The sequence below is a fragment of the Theropithecus gelada genome, chromosome 12 (genome assembly GCF_003255815.1).
Source record: "Theropithecus gelada isolate Dixy chromosome 12, Tgel_1.0, whole genome shotgun sequence".
In the NCBI taxonomy this organism is placed as follows: Eukaryota; Metazoa; Chordata; class Mammalia; order Primates; family Cercopithecidae; genus Theropithecus; species Theropithecus gelada.
In genome coordinates this window covers 96063655-96081691 of record NC_037680.1, presented here as the reverse complement: position 1 = coordinate 96081691, position 18037 = coordinate 96063655, and the positions used below count along the sequence as shown (strand labels likewise).

The window sequence follows — 18037 nt, the reverse complement described above, 5'->3', positions numbered from 1 at the left end:
AGTGAAGGTAATGCAGGATCTCTCTGCATTATTTCTTATAATTGCATGTGAATCTACAGTTATCACAAGGTAAAAATTAAGAAGTCCAAGTAGGAGACCCAGGCCTGATCTTTAGCCCCGAGGGATGAAGCCCAGGAAGGGCTGAGAGGAGCCATGAGTATTCAGAGGCAGAGAATGTTACTCTTACCCTTGCTTCCTCTTCCCCATCCTCATTCTGGGATACTGAAGTCAAAGAGAAAGAGAGAGAGCGCGTGAGAGAGTGTGTAAAAGGTATAGGAGGAACCATTTAAACACTGAATTACATCCATAGAGATTAAGAACCTTGAGGAATAATTTTTTTTTATAGTTTGCATACATTAAAGCTTTTTTTTTTTTTTTTTTTTTTTTGAGACGGAGTTTCACTCTTGTTTCCCAGGCTAGCATACAATAGTGCGATCTCAGCTCACTGCAACCTCTGCCTCCTGGGTTCAAGCAATTCTGCTGCCTCAGTCTCCCGAGTAGCTGGGATTACAGGCATGCACCATCACACCTGGCTAATTTTGTATTTTTAGTAGAGACGAGGTTTCTCCATTTTGGTCAGGCTGGTCTCAAATTCCCAACCTCAGGTGATCCACCTGCCTCAGCCTCCCAAAGTACTGAGATTTTAGGTGTGAGCCACCACACCTGGCCTAAAGCTTATTTTTTTGTGAGGTGCAGTTCTCTGGGCTTTGATAAATGCATAGAATCATGTATCTGCCACTCTAGGACCATACAGAGCAATTCCATCACCCCAAATATTAGCTCATGTATCCCGTTTGGAATCATAGACTCTACCATAGATCCCCTCCACCAATCTCTGGCAACCACTGATGATGAATCGAATTCTAAAGTGTAAATTGAATTCTAGAAGGTGAAAATATGGGGGAAGTCATTGCAAAGTGATGGTACATCAAGAGAAAAGAAATAGAGACTATTTTGAAAAACAAATAACCAAAGCCACCCAACACTCTGCCTCTAAATGTGTGTGGAATGCAGTGGCTAGACTGTAAATGTCGGCTGGTTAGTTGGTTGAATAAATGAACCACGTGGGCTGGGCGTGGTGGCTCACGCTTGTAACCCCAGCTCTTTGGGAGGCTGAGGCAGGTGGATCACGAGGTCAGGAGATCAAGATCATCCTGGCTAACACGGTAAAACCCCGCCTCTACGAAAAATACAAAAAATTAGCCTGGTGTAGTGGCTCATGCCTGTAGTCCCAGCTACTCAGGAGGCTGAGGCAGAGAATTGCTTGAAACCGGGAGGCGGAGATTGCAGTGAACCGAGATCACACCACTGCACTTCAGCCTGGGTCACAGAGCGAGACTCTGTCTCAAAACAAACAGACAGACAAACAAACAAACAAAAACAATAAATGAACCCTGGGATCTCAAGCAAGTTACCTAGCATCTCTAAGCCTCGGTTTTCTCATCTATAGAACGGAGGTAGCACAACTCAGGGTTTTAATTATTTATTTGTCCATAATTTTTTTATTTATTCATCCATAAATATTTTTAAGTTCCTAATATGTACTGGCACTGTGCTAGGGACTAGGAATATAGCAGTGAACAGACAAAGATTTCTGCTCCCGTGCTTTTACTTGAGAAGAGAGACGAACAACAAATACAAAGAAATAGGCTGGGTATGGTGGCTCACACCTGTAATCCCAGCACTTTGGGAGGCCGAGGCAGGCAGATCACATGAGGTCGGAGTTCGAGACCAGCCTGGGCAACTTGGTGAAACCTCATCTCTACTAAAAATACAAAAATTAGCCAGGCCTGGTGGCACGCACCTGTAATCCCAGCTACTCGGGAGGCTGAAGCAGGAGAATTGCCTGAACCTGGGTGGCGGAGGTTGCAGTGAGCCGAGATGGCACCACTGCACTCCAACCTGGGCAACAGAGTGAGACTCCATCTCAATAAGAAAGACAGAAAGATAGAAAGAAAGAGAGAGAGAGAGACAAAGAGAGAAGGGAAGGGAAGGGAAGGGAAGGGAAGGAAAGGAAAGGAAAGGAAAGGAAAGGAAAGGAAAGGACCTATAAAGACTGTTACAAGGAGGTAAATACTGTGGACAAAGCTTAAGGCAAATGTCAAGTGTGGTGGGAGATTGCACTTTCAAATAGGGTGTGGCTGGAGTTGGCCCCGCTGGGAACATTTGAGCCAATCTTGAGTAAGAAAGCAGATGATGCAAATGTCTGGGGAGGGCTGCTTCTGGCAGAGGTGGGAAAATGCCTGGTGGGCTCCAAGAAGAAGGCCAGAGAGGCTGGAGGGAGCAAGGGGTGGAGGGAAATGGGTCAGACAGGCGGCAGGTGCCAGATGGCCTAGAATTTTGCAGGCCATGGCACTTTTGTTCCTGGTGAAATGAGAAGTCATCTTAGGGTTTTGAGCAGAAGAATTACATGATCTGACTTACGCTGTAGTGATGGCATTAAATTATTATATTAAATATTCAAATGAATATTAACTATTTAAAAGGGCCTGGCACACAGCCTGGAACATGACTTGTCTTCTGCCTTCCTAGATCCGTAATTGGGGCATTGGTTGATTTGTGTGCAGGAGTCTGTGGGCCTGGGTGGGGAGGGCACAGGTCCATGCGAGTCACTGGTGCCCTCTTCTGGGAGGAGCCCACACTAGCTGTGACAGCTGGAAGCCGGCAGGCTCTGGCCAGGTCAGGCACTTGGGACAGCTGGCTGCAAGTCACTGGTCTGTCTCTCAGTGTGGGCCCCACAGTGCCCTGCAGCCTGGCGCCTGGCTGGGTGTGTGTGCTGCCAGTCTGCCCTGCCTTGCGATCACAAGCCTCTGGTGTCATGGAAAGAGACCTGAGCTCCAGAGGCCAAGGAGCCTGGGGCCCAATCCTCCTTTGCTACAGACTGCTGTGTGACCTTGGCAGGTCACCCTACCTCTCTGGAGGTACCACCGGGCACTTCTTAAGCCATAATGATGTACCACACGCCTGGCACATGGGAAAAATCTCAGTAAATGTTCATTGAATCAGTGAATAAAGTGGGGGTCATCAGCCCTTCCTGGTGAATATTTAATTTAGAGAAAAGTAAGTAAAAGTGTGCAGTAGGTATTCATTCATTAAGTATTTAAATATTTAATGAGTACCTACTATTTTTCTGGGCATTCTTCTGGGCACTTGGGATACAGTAGTGAATAAAATGGATAAAAACTCTACCCTTAGGTACCTGACATTTTAGGTGTTAAATTGAACGTTATTGATGCATTTGCAGATGTGCCTTGGGGGAGCTTGTGGTGAGAGGAAGGAGAGAGGGGTGAATGAGTAGAATAGGACAGGGGCCTCAAGGGACAGTGGGGGAAAAGGTACCTGGAGTGGACGGACAGACAGGAAAGTATCTGCTGAGCCATCAGTCCTGGCATACGGTATCTGCCTCCACGATCCCTTCTGTGCCATCCTGCCCACTGGGATCAGAACTGGTCTGGGCCTGGTCCCTGGCGTCCAGTGGGAAGCCAGTCAGCATTCTATGAGCCTGTTACTTCTTCATGTTCAGAGTCTTGAAGGGTAAAACACCAGAGGCCAAGGAGCAGGAAGAGGCTTTGCTGTGGAGGTGATGGGGTATGTGTGGGTATGTTTTAGGGAGGGGCACACTGAAGAGCTGGTTGTCTGTATACGGCCACACAGGACGCAAATCTTTATTTTATTTTATTTTTTTTTATTTTTAAGAGACAAGGCCTCACTCTGTTGTGCAGGCTGGAGTGCAGTGGCACAATCATACCTCACCACAACCTCAAACTCCTGGGCTCTAATGATCCAGCTGCCTTAGCCTCTCAAGTAGCTGGGACTACAGGTGCACACCTGTAGCAAGCCCTGCTTGCTTTGTTGTTGTTTTGGGGGTTTGTTGTTGTTGTTGTTGTTGTTTGAGACAGAGTCTCGCTCTGTTACCCAAGCTGGAGTGCAAACTCCACCTCCCTGGTTCATGCCATTCTCCTGCCTTAGCCTCCCAAGTAGCTGGGACTACAGGCGCCTGCCACCATGCCCGGCTAATTTTTTTTTTTTTTTTTTTTTTGTATTTTTAGTAGAGACCGGGTTTCACTGTGTTAGCCAGGCGGGTCTTGAACTCCTGACCTTGTGATCCACCCACCCTGGCCTCCCAGAGTGCTGGGATTACAGGCGTGAGCCACTGCGCCCCGCCCCTGTTGTTGGGTTTTTGTTTTGTTTTGTTTTGTAAAGACCAGGTCTTGCCATTTCCCAGACTGGTCTCAAACTCCTGGGCTCAAGTGATCCTCCCACCTTGGCCTCCCAAAATGCTGGGATTATAGAAGCCACTGCAGCCGGCTGAAACCCAAATCTTTTTTGGTTTGTATTTGCCCATTCCCTGGATACTTTTGGTCACTGCTCAGCTCTTAAGAAGAAAGGTAAAGATTAGAACCAGAATTTCTAGTTCCAGATAGGCTGTGCTCAAAGAATCCTTCCCCCGCACTGGGGGATAGAGGGTGGCTCTGGGCCTTCTTGCTTCTCTGGGGACGAGTGGGTAGCAGTCACAGGAGACAGGTGTGCTGAGGAGGAAGAGCTTTATTTCAGAACTGTCCCCAGTTAGAAGGGGCCACGAAAGAAGCGGAGAGTTCTCTGGCTCTGGAGACATTCAGGCAGAGTTTAAGGAATGCTCATGAAGGATGTGGGGCAGGGTCGAAAAGGGGGTTTCTGCACCGCAAGGGTAATTGCCTGGGAGACTTCTGAGGTCTGACTCTGAGAGCCTGAGAATTCTACATTCCTTCCACCTTAGTGACTAGTCTGTACCTAAGCATTTGGTGAGGTGGGGGGCGGGAGGGGAACTGCCTCCAAAACCTCCCCTAACACGTGTGTCCCTTTATCTTTTGTGGGACAGATAAGTGCACATAACTCATTCAGGGAAAAGAAGGATTCCAGAAACTACTCACAGATATACACACCCCCTCTAATCCACCTGGGCCTAGCCCTGTCCAGGTGTTTCCATCACAGAGAAGCTGGCTCAGACTTCAGGGGCCCCAAGAGGCTCAAGGATAAGAAGCCCCTTACCCATCCCTCCTCCTCCATCCCAGTACAAAGACATTGGAAATGAGACTTTCAATTTTATTTCCTGTGAGGGTCATTGTGGAGTTTCTCTACAGGTTGACTGGGGTAGTTCTGGGGCCTGTAGGGTTCACCCTATTTGAGGACTAGGGGGAAGGAAATGACCATGAGTCACCAGTGGTAGAGGGAGGGGACCCGGGGCTACACCCCAGCTCCTCCCAGGGCAAAGCTGAAGAATACAACAGAGAAGGGGCCTTCTTAGAGCGAGGGGTGACTTGTGAGCCAGGGCCACATTAAAGGAGGGGAAGAAAGAGACACCAGAAAGGCTTTTGGAAGTTTCTGGAAAAGTCAGTTTGGAAGGTCAGATTAAGGACCTTAAGACTAAAACCTCCTGAGGTTTATTTCACATACAAACTGTCTGAGCTTATTATCTTTGTGATCTCTACCCTCCTCTTGACTCCTTTAAAGGATAATCCCTGAAATCTCAGAGGAGAAACTTGAAGGCTGAGGCCTACATGGATCCATCATTTCCTACATCTTTGATCCCCTAGAATGTATTTTTTAGAAGAAGTAAAAGAGAGACAGACTTCACTCTGCCCCCTACCCCACCTCTTAGCTATCCAAGTGCTCCAAACCCTATACTGAGTCACTAAGGTTTCCCCACACATTCAAAATGCCTCCTTTAACTTATGTATGTCTCATGCATGTGAGTCTTGTTCTAAACACTCTATTTTGTTCATTAATATTTGTATATTTCCTCTTCATTAACTAATCTGTTAATTATCATATCCTTATAATATATTTTGATGTTTTATTCTATGATTTCCTAATTTTTTTCCTTTTTCTTTTTTTGAGACAGAGTCTCACTCTGTCACCCAGGCTGGAGTGCAGTGGCACAATCACAGCTCACTGAAGCCTCGACCTCCTGGGCTCAAGCTATCTTCCCACCACAGCCTCCCAAGTAGCTGGAAGTATAGGCTTATACCACCATGCCAGGCTAATTTTTTATTTTTTGTAGAGTCAGGGTCTTCTTACATTGCCCAAGCTGGTCTCAAACTCCTGGGCTCAAGAGATCCTCCCGCCTCGGCCTCCCAAAATGCTAGGATTATAGGTGGAGCCACTGTGCCCAGCCTAATTTTTTTCATATGTCCTACACTTCTAATTTCTAATTTTTTTCATATGTCCTACACTCCCCTCCCATCTTCTCTAATTCTCTTAAAATTTTTATTTGGTATTTTAATTGAGATTGCATGGCATTGAAATTATAGATGAATGGAGAACAAATTGACTTCTTCAGAGTATTGAACCTTCTTATCGAAGCACAGAATAGATCTTTCCATTTTTCCAAACATTATTTTTCCTGAATTGGCTCCTGTGTATAAAAATGGTATTGGAAAGAGTTAATAGAAAGAGGCCATTGGTTCACATCTTAATCCCAACACTTTGGGAGGCTGAGGTGGCAGGAGGAGCAATTGAACCCAGAAATTCAAGACCAGCCTCGGCAACATAGAAAGACCTTGTTTCTACAAAAAATAAAAAGTTAGCCAGTCATGGTGGCGTGAACCTGTGGTCCCAGCTACTTGGGAGGCTGAGGTGGGAGGATCGCTTGAGCTCAGGAAGTCCAGGCTGCAGTGAGCTGTGAGCATACTGCTGCACTCCAGCCTGGGTGACACAGGAAGACCCTGTCTCAAAAAGAAAAAGAGAGAGAGAAAAAAGGGGCTGTTGACATCTTTGGAGAAGGGACTGGGGGAGCCCTACTTCACAGCCAGTCAGTGGGGAGCAGCTACATCCTTCAAAAAGAATAGCAGGTGGTGTCCCCCCAGCCTGGCCGACCTGAAGGTGCAGTAGGGAGCACAAGGTGGGGCAGTCCTGGAATTAGGGCCTAATGAGAGGTATTTGTGGTTCCCCAACAAAAGCCCCTATCCAGCCCTCCCTGCCCCATACGCTGCATACAGACAGCAAGGCCAGGAGGCTCTGGGAACAGAAGTGGGTGCGAGGCCCTGGGGAAAGTCTGGCTGGGCAGGAGGTCAGTACAGTCCATCTCAGGGTGACAGGTGGCATCACAGGGCCCCAGGGGCCCCACAGGAGACCTGGCAGTCAAGACAGCAGGGGCCAGCTCGGCTTGTGTGCGAATCTCTTTATTGTTTCTCTTCAGAGCCCCTGTAGCGGGGGAGGGGAGGGTGTGGGGAGGTGGGTGCCCCTCCCACCAGCCTGAGACCGCTCTCTGCCTCTCTCCTCTCCTCTCTTCTCCAGCATCTCACCCACTTTCTCTCCTTCTCAATCTCCTGCTCCCACCTCTAGCACCTTCGGGGATTCCCTCTTGTAGCCCCTGCTTTCTAAGTCCACCCTGGGCTGGGGAAAGGAAAATAAGAGACCACAGGGACAATTTCAAGCCCCCCAGTCTCCACAGGGGCTAGTCCCCCTGGCTACCTGCCTGGCTTTCTCTCTCCTGGGCTGGGGGCTGGGGGCTGGGGAGGTCTGCGGGGCTCAGTCCTGGCCCTGCAGTATCCCAACACCCTGCTCTGGGGCTGTCTCCAGAGCCAGAGGCTAGTGCCTGAGGTCACAGAGGTGGGAGGGACAGGGCCACTGCTCCAGCCTGGGCTCCATCCAGCACAAGAGCCAGGCTCACTCACTGCCAACAGCCAAGGCTCATGGTTGGGGCCCGCAGAGGTGGCCGGGGCATGCCCTGTGACCAGGCAGGGATGGGCTATGTCCCTGTTGGGGACCACGAGGGATGGCCAGTGAGGAGGGGTCAGAGGCTGTGATGGGAGGACTGAGGCTGGGTGTGGTGTCCTGGGATGGAAGAAGGCTGGCTTCAGGGAGCAGTGAGTACAGGGGTGAGGACGGTCTCTGGTGGCAGAGGGTCTCTGTCTTTAGAGCACTTCATGCTGCTGCTGTGTGGCCTCACTGACGACCTGGGGAAGAAGAGAAGCCCAGTCCAACCATGTGCTAGCCAGAGAACAGAGCCTCAGCCCTGAGCCATCCCCACCCCAGGGCCGCAGGATCTCTCTTGCCCCACTAGCCAGGGACCTAGACCAGCACAGCTGGGTGGAAGACAGTCTCCCCAGACACATCCATACCCCCCACCAAGGGTAAGGAGCCCAGACAGACCACTCACCTCCCCATCCCGTGTCTCGATGGTCTTGATCATCACTGTCTTCTTGGTATGAACCTCAGAACCCCTTTGCTCAGGGCTGGTTTCTGTAACAGGGTCCATCGCACACTCAGCCTGACCAAGTCCAGGCTGGGCTGTACCAGGGGCTGGGAGTCCATCTGGGGCCACACTGGGCAGAGCCCTAGCAGACCCCAACCCCCCTCAAGACAGGCTTGTTACTTCTTCAAGACTTTAATACCTGTCCTTCAGCCTAGCACCCAGCAGGTTGTTCTTCAGTCCCCAGGGCCAGTCCCATAGTTTAGAGGGTCTCAGGAGCCAACAGATTTGCTCCATGTGCAGGACGGTACAGGAAGGTAGGGGATCCCTGAGGCCCAGGCCGCACAGCATTGACATTCCCCACACCTCCTAGTTCCTCTCCACCCCCGGGCCCCAGGAGAGCCCTGTACACATTTGTATCCTGGGACTCCCCTTCTTCAAGATTGAACCCCAAAGCCCAGTCTTAAGACACTCTTTAGAGGACCTTACAGTACCCATCTCCCTTTAAGATTTCAGGGCCGGGTAGGGTGGCTCATATCTGTAATCCCAGCAGTTTGGGAGGCCGAGGCAGGTGGATCATGAGGTCAGGAGTTTGAGACCACCCTGACCAACATGGTGAAACCCCATCTCTACTAAAAAGACAAAAATTAGCCAGGCATGATGGCTTGTGCCTGTAATCCCAGCTACTCAGGAGGCTGAGGCAGGAGAATTGCTTGAACCAGGGAGGCGGAGGTTGCAGTGAGCCGAGATTGCGCCACTGCACTCCAGCCTGGGCGACAGAGTGAGACTCTGTCTCAAAAAAACTCTGTCTCAAAAAAAAAAAAAAAGTTTCAGATGAGCAACCTGATGTCTTAATCAAAGTGAGATGGAGCAGGAATCAGTCACTGACTCATTGTGCTGATGGTCAGTCACTTGCCATTCTGTGCCTCAGTTTCCTCACTGAGGACGCAGAGTGAAGTGGTGCTGACCATACTTGCCCTATGATGGCCACAAAGCTATTGATTTGGAAAGCACTGTGCGATGTGGTTGGGGTTTTTTTTGTACTATGAAGTTTTAAATGCAAGACTCATATTTGGTGTCCGTATAAACAACTAACTGAAAAGAGAGGCTCTGAGTTGTGTAGGAAAGGTCAAATGGAGGTCCTTGGTATTATGAGTTTGGTGTTCATGAATTTCCTTAGCTAGCAACTAGCCTGTGATGAACGTTGTGACTCGGTGGAGCACAGCGTGTATTTTTTCCTGATGGAAATGTACATCGAAGATAGAAAAGGCTTGATCTAGGAAAGGAGAAGCTGCCAAGGACTCCGACTTGCTTTCCTAATGCATCATTATCGTGTGTTTCTCTGCTCTCTGGGGTTGGAAAGCCACCCGATCTGTATATTACTAATGTCAGAATGGCAGAATGCCCTAAGAGCTCATTCTTTTCATTGTTTGGCTTTGCTAAGATTTGGCTTTTCTTTTCCAACGTGCATCCAACATCTTGCTCCAGCAAACTGGAGGTGTTCAACAAGCAACCAAGGTGGCGCTTGGCAATGTGCCAGACAATGGGCCGTGGGTGCCTTAGAAGGCAGGTGGTATGAGATCTTCCTGAAGCCAGGTCCCCAAGGACACTCCTGCTACTTTCAGAGTCTGGGATTCAGAACAGAGGCTGCTTCCTGATGCCCAATACTCCAAGAAGGTGCAGGGGACATGGTAAATACAATACAATATAATCACATAAAAAGCTCTCTCTGTCATAAGGTGCCTCATCCACCTCTACCTAAACTCCCCCACCTACCCGCAGGGGCCCCCTTTTTCTTCCCCAGACTCCAGGTCTGTCCTCCCTGGCCCCAGGGTCCCATCCTCTCTCCTGGCTGGCCTCGGGCAGTGCCCATGCTGGACTCCTGGCCCCTGCAACTCCAGCCTCCGCCTGCCAGCAGACACTCACCTCGGAAGTTGAGGGCAGAGAAGGTTTGGATGGGGAGATTGATCCTAAAAGGGAAGAGACCAAGCCTCCTAAGAGTTAAGAAACCTCCCATCATTCCCTGAGACCGCCCATCAAGGCTCACCCTGGTCCTTTCTAAACCCCATCCTCAGCTGTCCCAGTCCCACGGACCCCAGCACTCCCGCCACCCATACTGCTCAAGGAATGGGGTCAAAGGTCAGCTAGAGCTGTCCCAGGAATAGTCTCTTCTGGAAGGATCATTCATTTCAACTGTGACCTGCTGGCATGACACCAGGATGCGCAACCCCACTGCACCCTCCAGAGCACCAGGATTTCCTTCTTGCTTCTGCCACTGAAGGTCATATCAGTAGCAGCTGTGGGTGCTATCCATTGCTCATGCCCACCCTCCAGCCAGGCCAGTTCTGAGAGCTTACTATTTAGGCCTAATGCTGGGAAAACGTAACATGCCTTTAGCTACCTTCAAAGGCCATCACATGAAGACGTCATTTTACTAAATCTGAAGTTTCTCTTTATGTGTATACCTATATCTAAACATGTCTTCTGTTTTTTAAATATTTCAGATATTATTTTTATGAGTATCAGGGGGTACCAGTTTTTGGAGTAATTGATCTGTTTTAAATTGAGGTTAAATTTACATACAGTGAAATGCACAGATCTTTAATGTACAATTCAATGAGTTTTGATCAATGTCCACGTCTGTGTAACTACCAGTCCAAATCAAGATATAGAACATTTCTAGGCCAGGTGCAGTGGCTCATGCCTGTAATCCCAGCACTTTGGGAGGTCAAGGCAGGCGAATTACTTGAGGTCAGGAGTTAGAGACCAGCCTGACCAACATGGTGAAACCTCATCTCTACTAAAAATACAAAAAGTCAGTTGAGCGTGGTGGCACACGCCTGTAATCCCAGCTACTAGGGGGGCTGAGACAGGAGAATCACTTGAGCCTGGGAGGCAGAGGTTGCAGTGAGCCAAGATCACGCCACTTGCACTCCAGCCTGTGCAACAGAGCAAGACTCTGTCTCAAAAAGAAAAAAAAAAAAAAAGATATAGAACATTTCTGTTATCCCACAAGGTTCCCTGGTGTCCCTTTCCAGTTGTATATTGTTTTCTGTCTAGAGGTGGGTTGCTCTGAGCATGAAGTCTATGTCTTTTCCTCCGAGCATGTGCGTGTGCTTACGTGTGTGCATGTGTGTGTACACTCATGCCTTCTGTATGCATCTCTTTACCTTCTCTTAGCCTATCCCTGTGCAAGGCTTCTCTCCCTCCCTCTCTCTATTTGCCTCTAACTGGTCCCTCCGTTTCCCTCCTCATCTCTCCCCATTCTGCTTTCATCTCTCCCTTGACTGGCAGTAATATTTTATTATTGGTTGCTGAATATGGTTTTTTGCTACTGGTTCTTAATTCTGAAGGTGGATAAGGGAATACTTATATTTCTCTTTTTATAAACGCTGTTAATTAAATTGCTTTTTACCCAGGTGGCCTTGGTTAATTCTCTGCAATTAATACAGCAGTGGCCTCTTGTATAAAATTGTTTCCAGGCTGGGTACGGTGGCTCACGCCTGTAATCCCAGCACTTTGGGAGGCTGAAGCGGGTGGATCACCTGAGGTCAGTAGTTCAAGATCAGCCTGGCCAACATGGTGAAACCCCATCTCTACTAAAAATTCAAAAATTAGCCAGGCATGGTGATAGGTGCCTATAATCCCAGCTACTCAGGAGGCTGAGGCAGGAGAATTGCTCGAACCCAGGAGGTGGAGGTTGCAGTGAGCCGAGATGGTGCCATTGTACTCCAGGCTGGGCAACAAGAGCAAAACTCCGTCTCAAAAAAAAAAAAAAAAATTGTTTCTATGTCTTGTTGAGGTAGCCTCCTGGGGACAGGAATGGGCCACCCAGCACCACCCACTTCCCCACTCCGGCTCCTGCCTGGCCCCTCACCGGCTCTCCTCTCCCTCCAGCAGCTTCCGGTAGGTGGCGATCTCCACATCCAGGGCCATCTTCACATTGAGCAGGTCCTGGTACTCGCGCAGGTGGCGGGCCATCTCGTCCTTGAGGTGACGGATTTCCTCCTCCAGGCGCGCGATGTTGTCCTGGTAGCCACTGGCCTCACTGGCAAATCGGTCCTCCAGTTCCCGCATCTGCCTCATCAGGGAATCGTTCTGCAGGAGAGGGGGAACCCAGGTCAAGGAAGGGAAGAGGACACTGGGAGCCCAAAATGAGGAAAGACACAGCTTTGGGGCTGGCAGGCAACTCCAGATGGTCAGGCCCAGGACATGTTGAATCCTGAACTCAAATGAAATCTATATGTGGACACTCAGAATAAAATAGATAAAAAGGAACATCTGTATTCAGCCTCAGAGTCCGCACACAGGCAGATGCCCCAGGAACCCCTGATTCTTTAGCATCCAACTGGAATCCACTTGTCTGGTTTTATCCCTATTGTAGATTTAAGTAGATGAAGGCCCAGAGAGGGTCTATGATGGGCCCAAGGTCACAAAGTGAGGGTGTGAACTACAGACAGGAAGGGGCAGGGCCTGGCCAGGTGGGTAGGGACTCACAGTGCCCTTGAGGGCATCAATCTCGCAGGTGTAGGACTGGATCTGGTGTCGGTATTCCATCATCTCCTGCTTGGCCTGGCGCAGGGCATCGTTGTTCTTGTTGGCTGCCTGGGTCAGGTCTGACACCTAAGGGCAGAGAAAGGAGCCCAAAAATGAGGAGGATGCAGGGCACAGGTAGGGATGAGCAAGGGAGCATGGAGCCTCTGGGCTCTCCTCCCATGGATGATGCCACAGGCAGCACATCCAAGCTGGGGCTCAGGGTGACAGAGATGCCAGTCCCTGGGTGAGGCCACCCACCTTCGACTTGTACCACTCCTCAGCTTCAGAAATGTTCTTAGCCGCGATAGTCTCATACTGAGCCCGGATGTCCCTGAGGGCGGCAGTGAGGTCTGGCTTAGACATGTCCATCTCCACCTGGACCTGCTGTTCCTGAAGCTGAGCCTGCAACTCACGGATCTCCTGTAGGGCATGGCTGGGCTTCAGTCCCCTCTCAGGGCCCACACAGCACCCTCACACCCCTATTCCCAGCCAGAGCCTCACCCCAGCCCCACTTTCCGGCTGCTTTCCCCATGGCCCAGTGACCCCAGGAAGAGGGGCCAAGGCATACCTCTTCGTGCACTTTCTTAAGGAACGCGATCTCCTCGTTGAGAGATTCGATTCTGCGCTCCAGGTCAATGCGAGCTAGAGTAGCTGCATCCACGTCCTGGGAGAGGCCAAGCAAGAAGGACATAGTCACCACCACCCAGGTGGGGTAGAGCAAGGCCAGAGGCCATGCGAGGGGAAAAGAAGGGCACTCACCGCTCGGAAGGCAGCCAAATTGTTCTCTGCTTCTTCTTTCAACTGAATCTCCTCCTGCAGCCTGGGTGGGACAGACAGACAGACAGACAGTTGTGGGCGATAAAGCTGGCAGTGGAAACGACTGGCCGGGTGCTGACCAGGGAGTAGGTACGGGACAGAGCAGGAGGGCCTGGCTGCTGGGTAGAGACAGGAGAGAAAGGGAGTGGAGAGGCCCCACCCATCCAGGGAGGGCACAGGAAGTGGCCCAATCTCTGCCCAGGAGCCACACCCTTGAAGTCTATGTCCCCACCAGACTGTGTGACCTCCCTGGGGTTAGAAACTGTGTCTATTTTATCCGCCTCTGTGTTGCTGGTTCCCAGCTCCAGCCTGGCCAATATAACTGCTCAATTAATATTTATGACTTTGGTGGCAGGAGGGTGACTCTGCTCACTTGGCCTGTCAGAAGTGGGACCAACAGATACGCTATACTTGCTGCCCTTTTCGTTTCAGGAGCCTGGTGAGGCCTACAGTCAGGTCCTCCCAAGCTCTCTGAGAGCTGTGGCCCCCACCTACTCCCTTTTTCTCCAGCCTGTCTATTCACCTTGTAAAAACACACAGTCTCAGCAAGTCCCCAGGGTCAAGCTCTCCACTCCACCCTGCCTCCCCAGGGCCTCATCACAGCTGAGCTGAGAGCTGTTGCTTGGACTCTGGGCCCTTGCCCTGCTTTCCCTGTCTCCTATCAGCTTCCCTTCTCCCTCTGGCTACACTGCCCTCTGGGCTTCCTGCAGCCCTTCCTCTGCCCATCAACTACCTGACCCCATAAACATCGCCCCAGCATCTTAAAATGCTTTTTAAGGGGGCTGCCCAAATGGCACCGGGTCCCCTAAATTCTCCCATATCCACCCCCTGATCTATGTCCCCAAGAAAACTCCTATGCAAGATGGGATCGCAGGGGGAGAGACCTGGAGGTCACGGCCCCTTGAAACACACGGGTGGAGGACCCTTTCCCCGCGTGGGGCAGGAGAGGGTCCCGGACCCCGGGAGAAGGCATGTGCTGACAGCGGGACCCCAGCCCCCAGGCCTAGCCTCCTGTGCCCCGCCCGCGGAAAGAGGAGTCTGGGGCGCCGGGCCCTCACTTGGCCTTGAGCCGCTGCAGGTCGTCGAGCAGGTTGTCGCGCTCGACGTCGACGCGGGCGCGCTGGTTAGTGAGCACCTCCACCTGGCGCCGCAGCTCGCGCAGCTCCTCCTCGTAGAGCTCGGCCACTCGCGTTGGCTCGCGGCCCTTGAGCCGGTTCACCTCGGCTGCGAGCGCCGCGTTCTGCTGCTCCAGGAAGCGCACCTTCTCGATGTAGTTGGCGAAGCGGTCGTTGAGTTCCTGCAGCTCCACCTTCTCGTTGGTGCGCGTGGTCAGAAACTCCTGGTTCACCGCGTCGGCCAGAGAGAAGTCCAGCAGCTCGCCCGCGCCATAGGAGGAGGGCGCGCGAGTGGTCCCCAGCCGGCTGGCCCGCAGCGACCCCAGGCCCCCGGCCCCGCCCGACGTGCGCGACACCTGGTACACGCGGGACGTCACCGAGCTGGAGGAGCCCTTAGAGCCGAAGCCCGCCCGCGGGAACACGGGCGAGCTCAGCGGGGAGCCGAGCGGGAAGCTCGGAGCCCCGCCGAAGGTGCGGCGGTAGGAGGACACGCGCTGGCTGGACGAGTAGGCCTGGCTCATGGTGGCGGCGCGGGCGAGGCTGGCGGGCACACGGAGGAGGCGGCGGGCAGGCGGCCGGCCGGAGAGTAGATGCGGCGAGGGAAGACAGGGCCCCCAGCCGTCTGCACTATTTGTATCCCTCCTGACATCAGCCCCCGCTGCCCCTCCCCTGACAGCTGCAGGATCCCGCTGTCCTGCCAGGAAAGGGCGGCCCCTGGCCGTGGGGGCGGGGAGGCCAGCTACCCCGCAAGAGGCCTGCGCCCCTGAGTCAGCCAGTGGGGGTCCTGTGACAGGCAGGCCTGCCAATCCTTCGCCAGGGCAGCAAGCATGCCTGCAGTCCCCAGGCGGGCCTCTTTCAGCCCTGGTTATCTCCTCGTCCTGGCCGGGGAGGGGGTCAGGGGAGACAGCAGAAGAGAGGCTTCCCTTTAGTTTGAGGGCCTCCTTTTTGGTCAAGGAGAGACTTTGGGTCATTTCTTAAAGGGTCAAGGCCTGCTTCCAGGAAAGGCCCCAAACCACCTTGTTCCTAAACATTGTCTTGAAGTTGAAGAGGTTTGGGAGGTCTCAGGCAAAGACCAGCCAGGCTGGAGGGTGGGGGTCTCTAGGCAGGCAGGGAGGGCCGGGAGATGCCTGGCAGGCAGAGGGATCCTGGCCAAAGCCTGCCATGTATGTCTGCAGGCAACCTGGCCCTGAGCCTCAGTTTCCCTCTGGACTGGTACAGGCCCTCTTCCTCCCCCCTACTGTGGATGGCGAGGCCTCAAGTTTATAAACAGTAGGGTGATTTCCAGAAAGGGTCTGATGAGCTTTCAGTTTCCAATTGCTATGTCCACTTCCACCCCCGCACAGACTTTGTCTGGCTCCTGCCCCCAGGGTCCCCCACCCCCTCCCTGATTCATCCCCCTACTCACACCCCCCACGCCCACACACACCAGGGGTTTGTGTTTTGTCAGGAGCTGCATGTCAACCCAACCATCTCCCTGGCAGCAACAGCTGCCAACCCCAAATACCAGAGTGAGTATTTATAGAGGAGAACGCTGGGAAACAAGGCACAGGAGAGGAGCTGTGGGGGGCAGGGGGTACCTGAGGAGGCATGGATGGGCGTCAGATAATCAAGGAAGACTAGGGTGACAGCCCCAATCACTTCCCACACCCTATAATGCTCCAGGCCCCCCCCCCTGCCCACAAAAATGGAGCCCCACAGAGGGCCTGCCCAACCTCCAAAGCCCCCTCCTTAGTACAGGGCACTTGCTGACCCCTAAGGACATCCACCATTCTCCATGGGCACTGGCTGTGTCTCTACACCTCCACCTGGCACTCCAGGCCCCTCTTGGACCTGACCCTTTTGGAATGCAAACCCTGGAAATAGAGCGCTCTATTAGGAGCCAGTCACTGGTCCTACCCCAGCCCTGCCATCACCAGCTGGAGGGGTTACTAGTAGGCATGTCCTTGTCTGAGCCACAGCTCAGGCACGTCCTCTCTGAGCCCCAGCTTGTCAGATATAAAGTGAGAATGGTTAGCCTTGCCGTGCTACCCTATAAGGGTTTAAAGAGGCTCAGGCCCTACTAATGTATGTAGCAACAATAATACCTTACAGGTACTGATCACCTAGAGTGGGCCAAGCTGCTGAGCACTTCACACCCATGACCCCCAATTCTCCAACCCTAGGAGGTAGGGACTAGCATAATTACAATTTTATAGCTCAGGAGGCTAAGGCGGTCTGACCCCACAGCCTGTGCTTTGGCCCCAGGATGGGCGTGAATGTGCCAGGTAAATTGTAAAGGAGGCTTTGTTACTGAACTCTTTTCAAAGCCCTTTCCCATTAAGTGTCTAATTTTCATCTAAGCGACAAGCTTCTGAAATAGATGGGGGAGTTCCAGATATTCTTATCCAGCCCTCGAGTCAGTGCAAGCTGTTGTGTTCTCGTTATTTTTGTGTCTCATCTCCCAGACTGTATGCTCCTGGAGGATTTTGGAGACCGTGTGGATCCTTAACACACTCAGGCAACACCATCTTTCTCATTGTCATTCAAAGTAGCCTGCAAGCTTTCTTTTTCCATTTCCTTATTTTGATGACATGCTGTGCCTCCTCCCCATCCCTCCACCCCTAAAGACCCTGATTCCAACCAGTCTTATTACTGCATTCCCCTGACTTCAGTGACTGGGTCAAGGAATGGGCCTGGGAATGAGCAGGACCAATCAGAGACCTTCCCTGGAATTTATAGATGAAACTGGGATTCTTTAACTGGAACCTGTGGAAGCCATGTTTCCTGCCCCCTGGGGGAGTAGGAAGAAAGAGGTCAATATGCAAGAAGCAAAGAATGTTGGAGAGGAGGAGTGGGCCAGCCCCCTGGTTCCTGCAGTGCTTCCCTCAACTTTGTGAGTTGAGCTCCCCCACTGTCCTTCTTGGCCTTGGGCCAACAAACTTTCCTTTTTTTTTTTTTCATTTAAGGCACTTGGTATTGCTTTGATCACTTACAGCCCCAAGAACCAGATTAATCTTCTGAAGGGGACTCTACACCCATTTCTGTGATGCTACTGGGACAACATTTCTGGAGCTCTTCTCTGTAAATGATCTCCAGACCACATAAGGAAATTGGCCTTTGGACCAGCCCAAGGCCTCAGTTCCTTGGTGAAATGAGGCAGAAAACAAAAAAATCATGCCATCTATTGTCTAGTCAAAACCAACAACCACCAGACTTGGCCCCAAACCACTTGGGACTGTTTTCAAAATTCAGTTCCACCCCTAAGGATTTGCTACCATGGAGGGTTGCAAATCAACACCCCGAGGCTTGGAAGGCAGGTGAAAGAGGAGCACTCCAAAACATTCTGTGAGCTGGGCAGCACCACTGGAGGGAGAGTTCAGCCTCCTAAGAGGACCACTCAGGATGGGACACACTAAAA

At 51.7% G+C, this 18037-nt stretch overlaps 1 protein-coding gene across 2 annotated transcripts; it reads right to left on the bottom strand.

Moving 5' to 3' along the window:
* Positions 1 to 7141: 7141 nt before the first annotated feature.
* DES (desmin) lies at positions 7142 to 15340 on the bottom strand. Of its 2 annotated transcripts, none has more exons than XM_025405607.1 (9): positions 14584 to 15340; positions 13469 to 13529; positions 13278 to 13373; positions 12968 to 13129; positions 12671 to 12796; positions 12051 to 12271; positions 10100 to 10143; positions 8137 to 8223; positions 7142 to 7937 (listed from the first exon to the last, which is right to left on the bottom strand). In XM_025405607.1, exons 1-9 carry the CDS (start codon positions 15159 to 15161, stop codon positions 7927 to 7929), a joined length of 1386 nt encoding a protein of 461 aa, XP_025261392.1. In that variant the 5' UTR covers positions 15162 to 15340; the 3' UTR covers positions 7142 to 7926. The 2 variants fall into 2 exon arrangements, with proteins under 2 accessions (XP_025261392.1, XP_025261391.1); XM_025405606.1 differs by having other exon boundaries at positions 8141 to 8223.
* Positions 15341 to 18037: the final 2697 nt, after the last annotated feature.

Coding starts and splice junctions, on each gene's coding strand:
- DES (XM_025405606.1), bottom strand. CDS start 15,161: ATGAGCCAGGCCTACTCGTCCAGCCAGCGCGTGTCCTCCTACCGCCGC. Junction 13,130..13,277: donor TTAAGAAAGTGCACGAAGAG/GTATGCCTTGGC, acceptor CATGCCCTACAG/GAGATCCGTGAGTTGCAGGC. Junction 12,797..12,967: donor AGGAGTGGTACAAGTCGAAG/GTGGGTGGCCTC, acceptor CTCTGCCCTTAG/GTGTCAGACCTGACCCAGGC.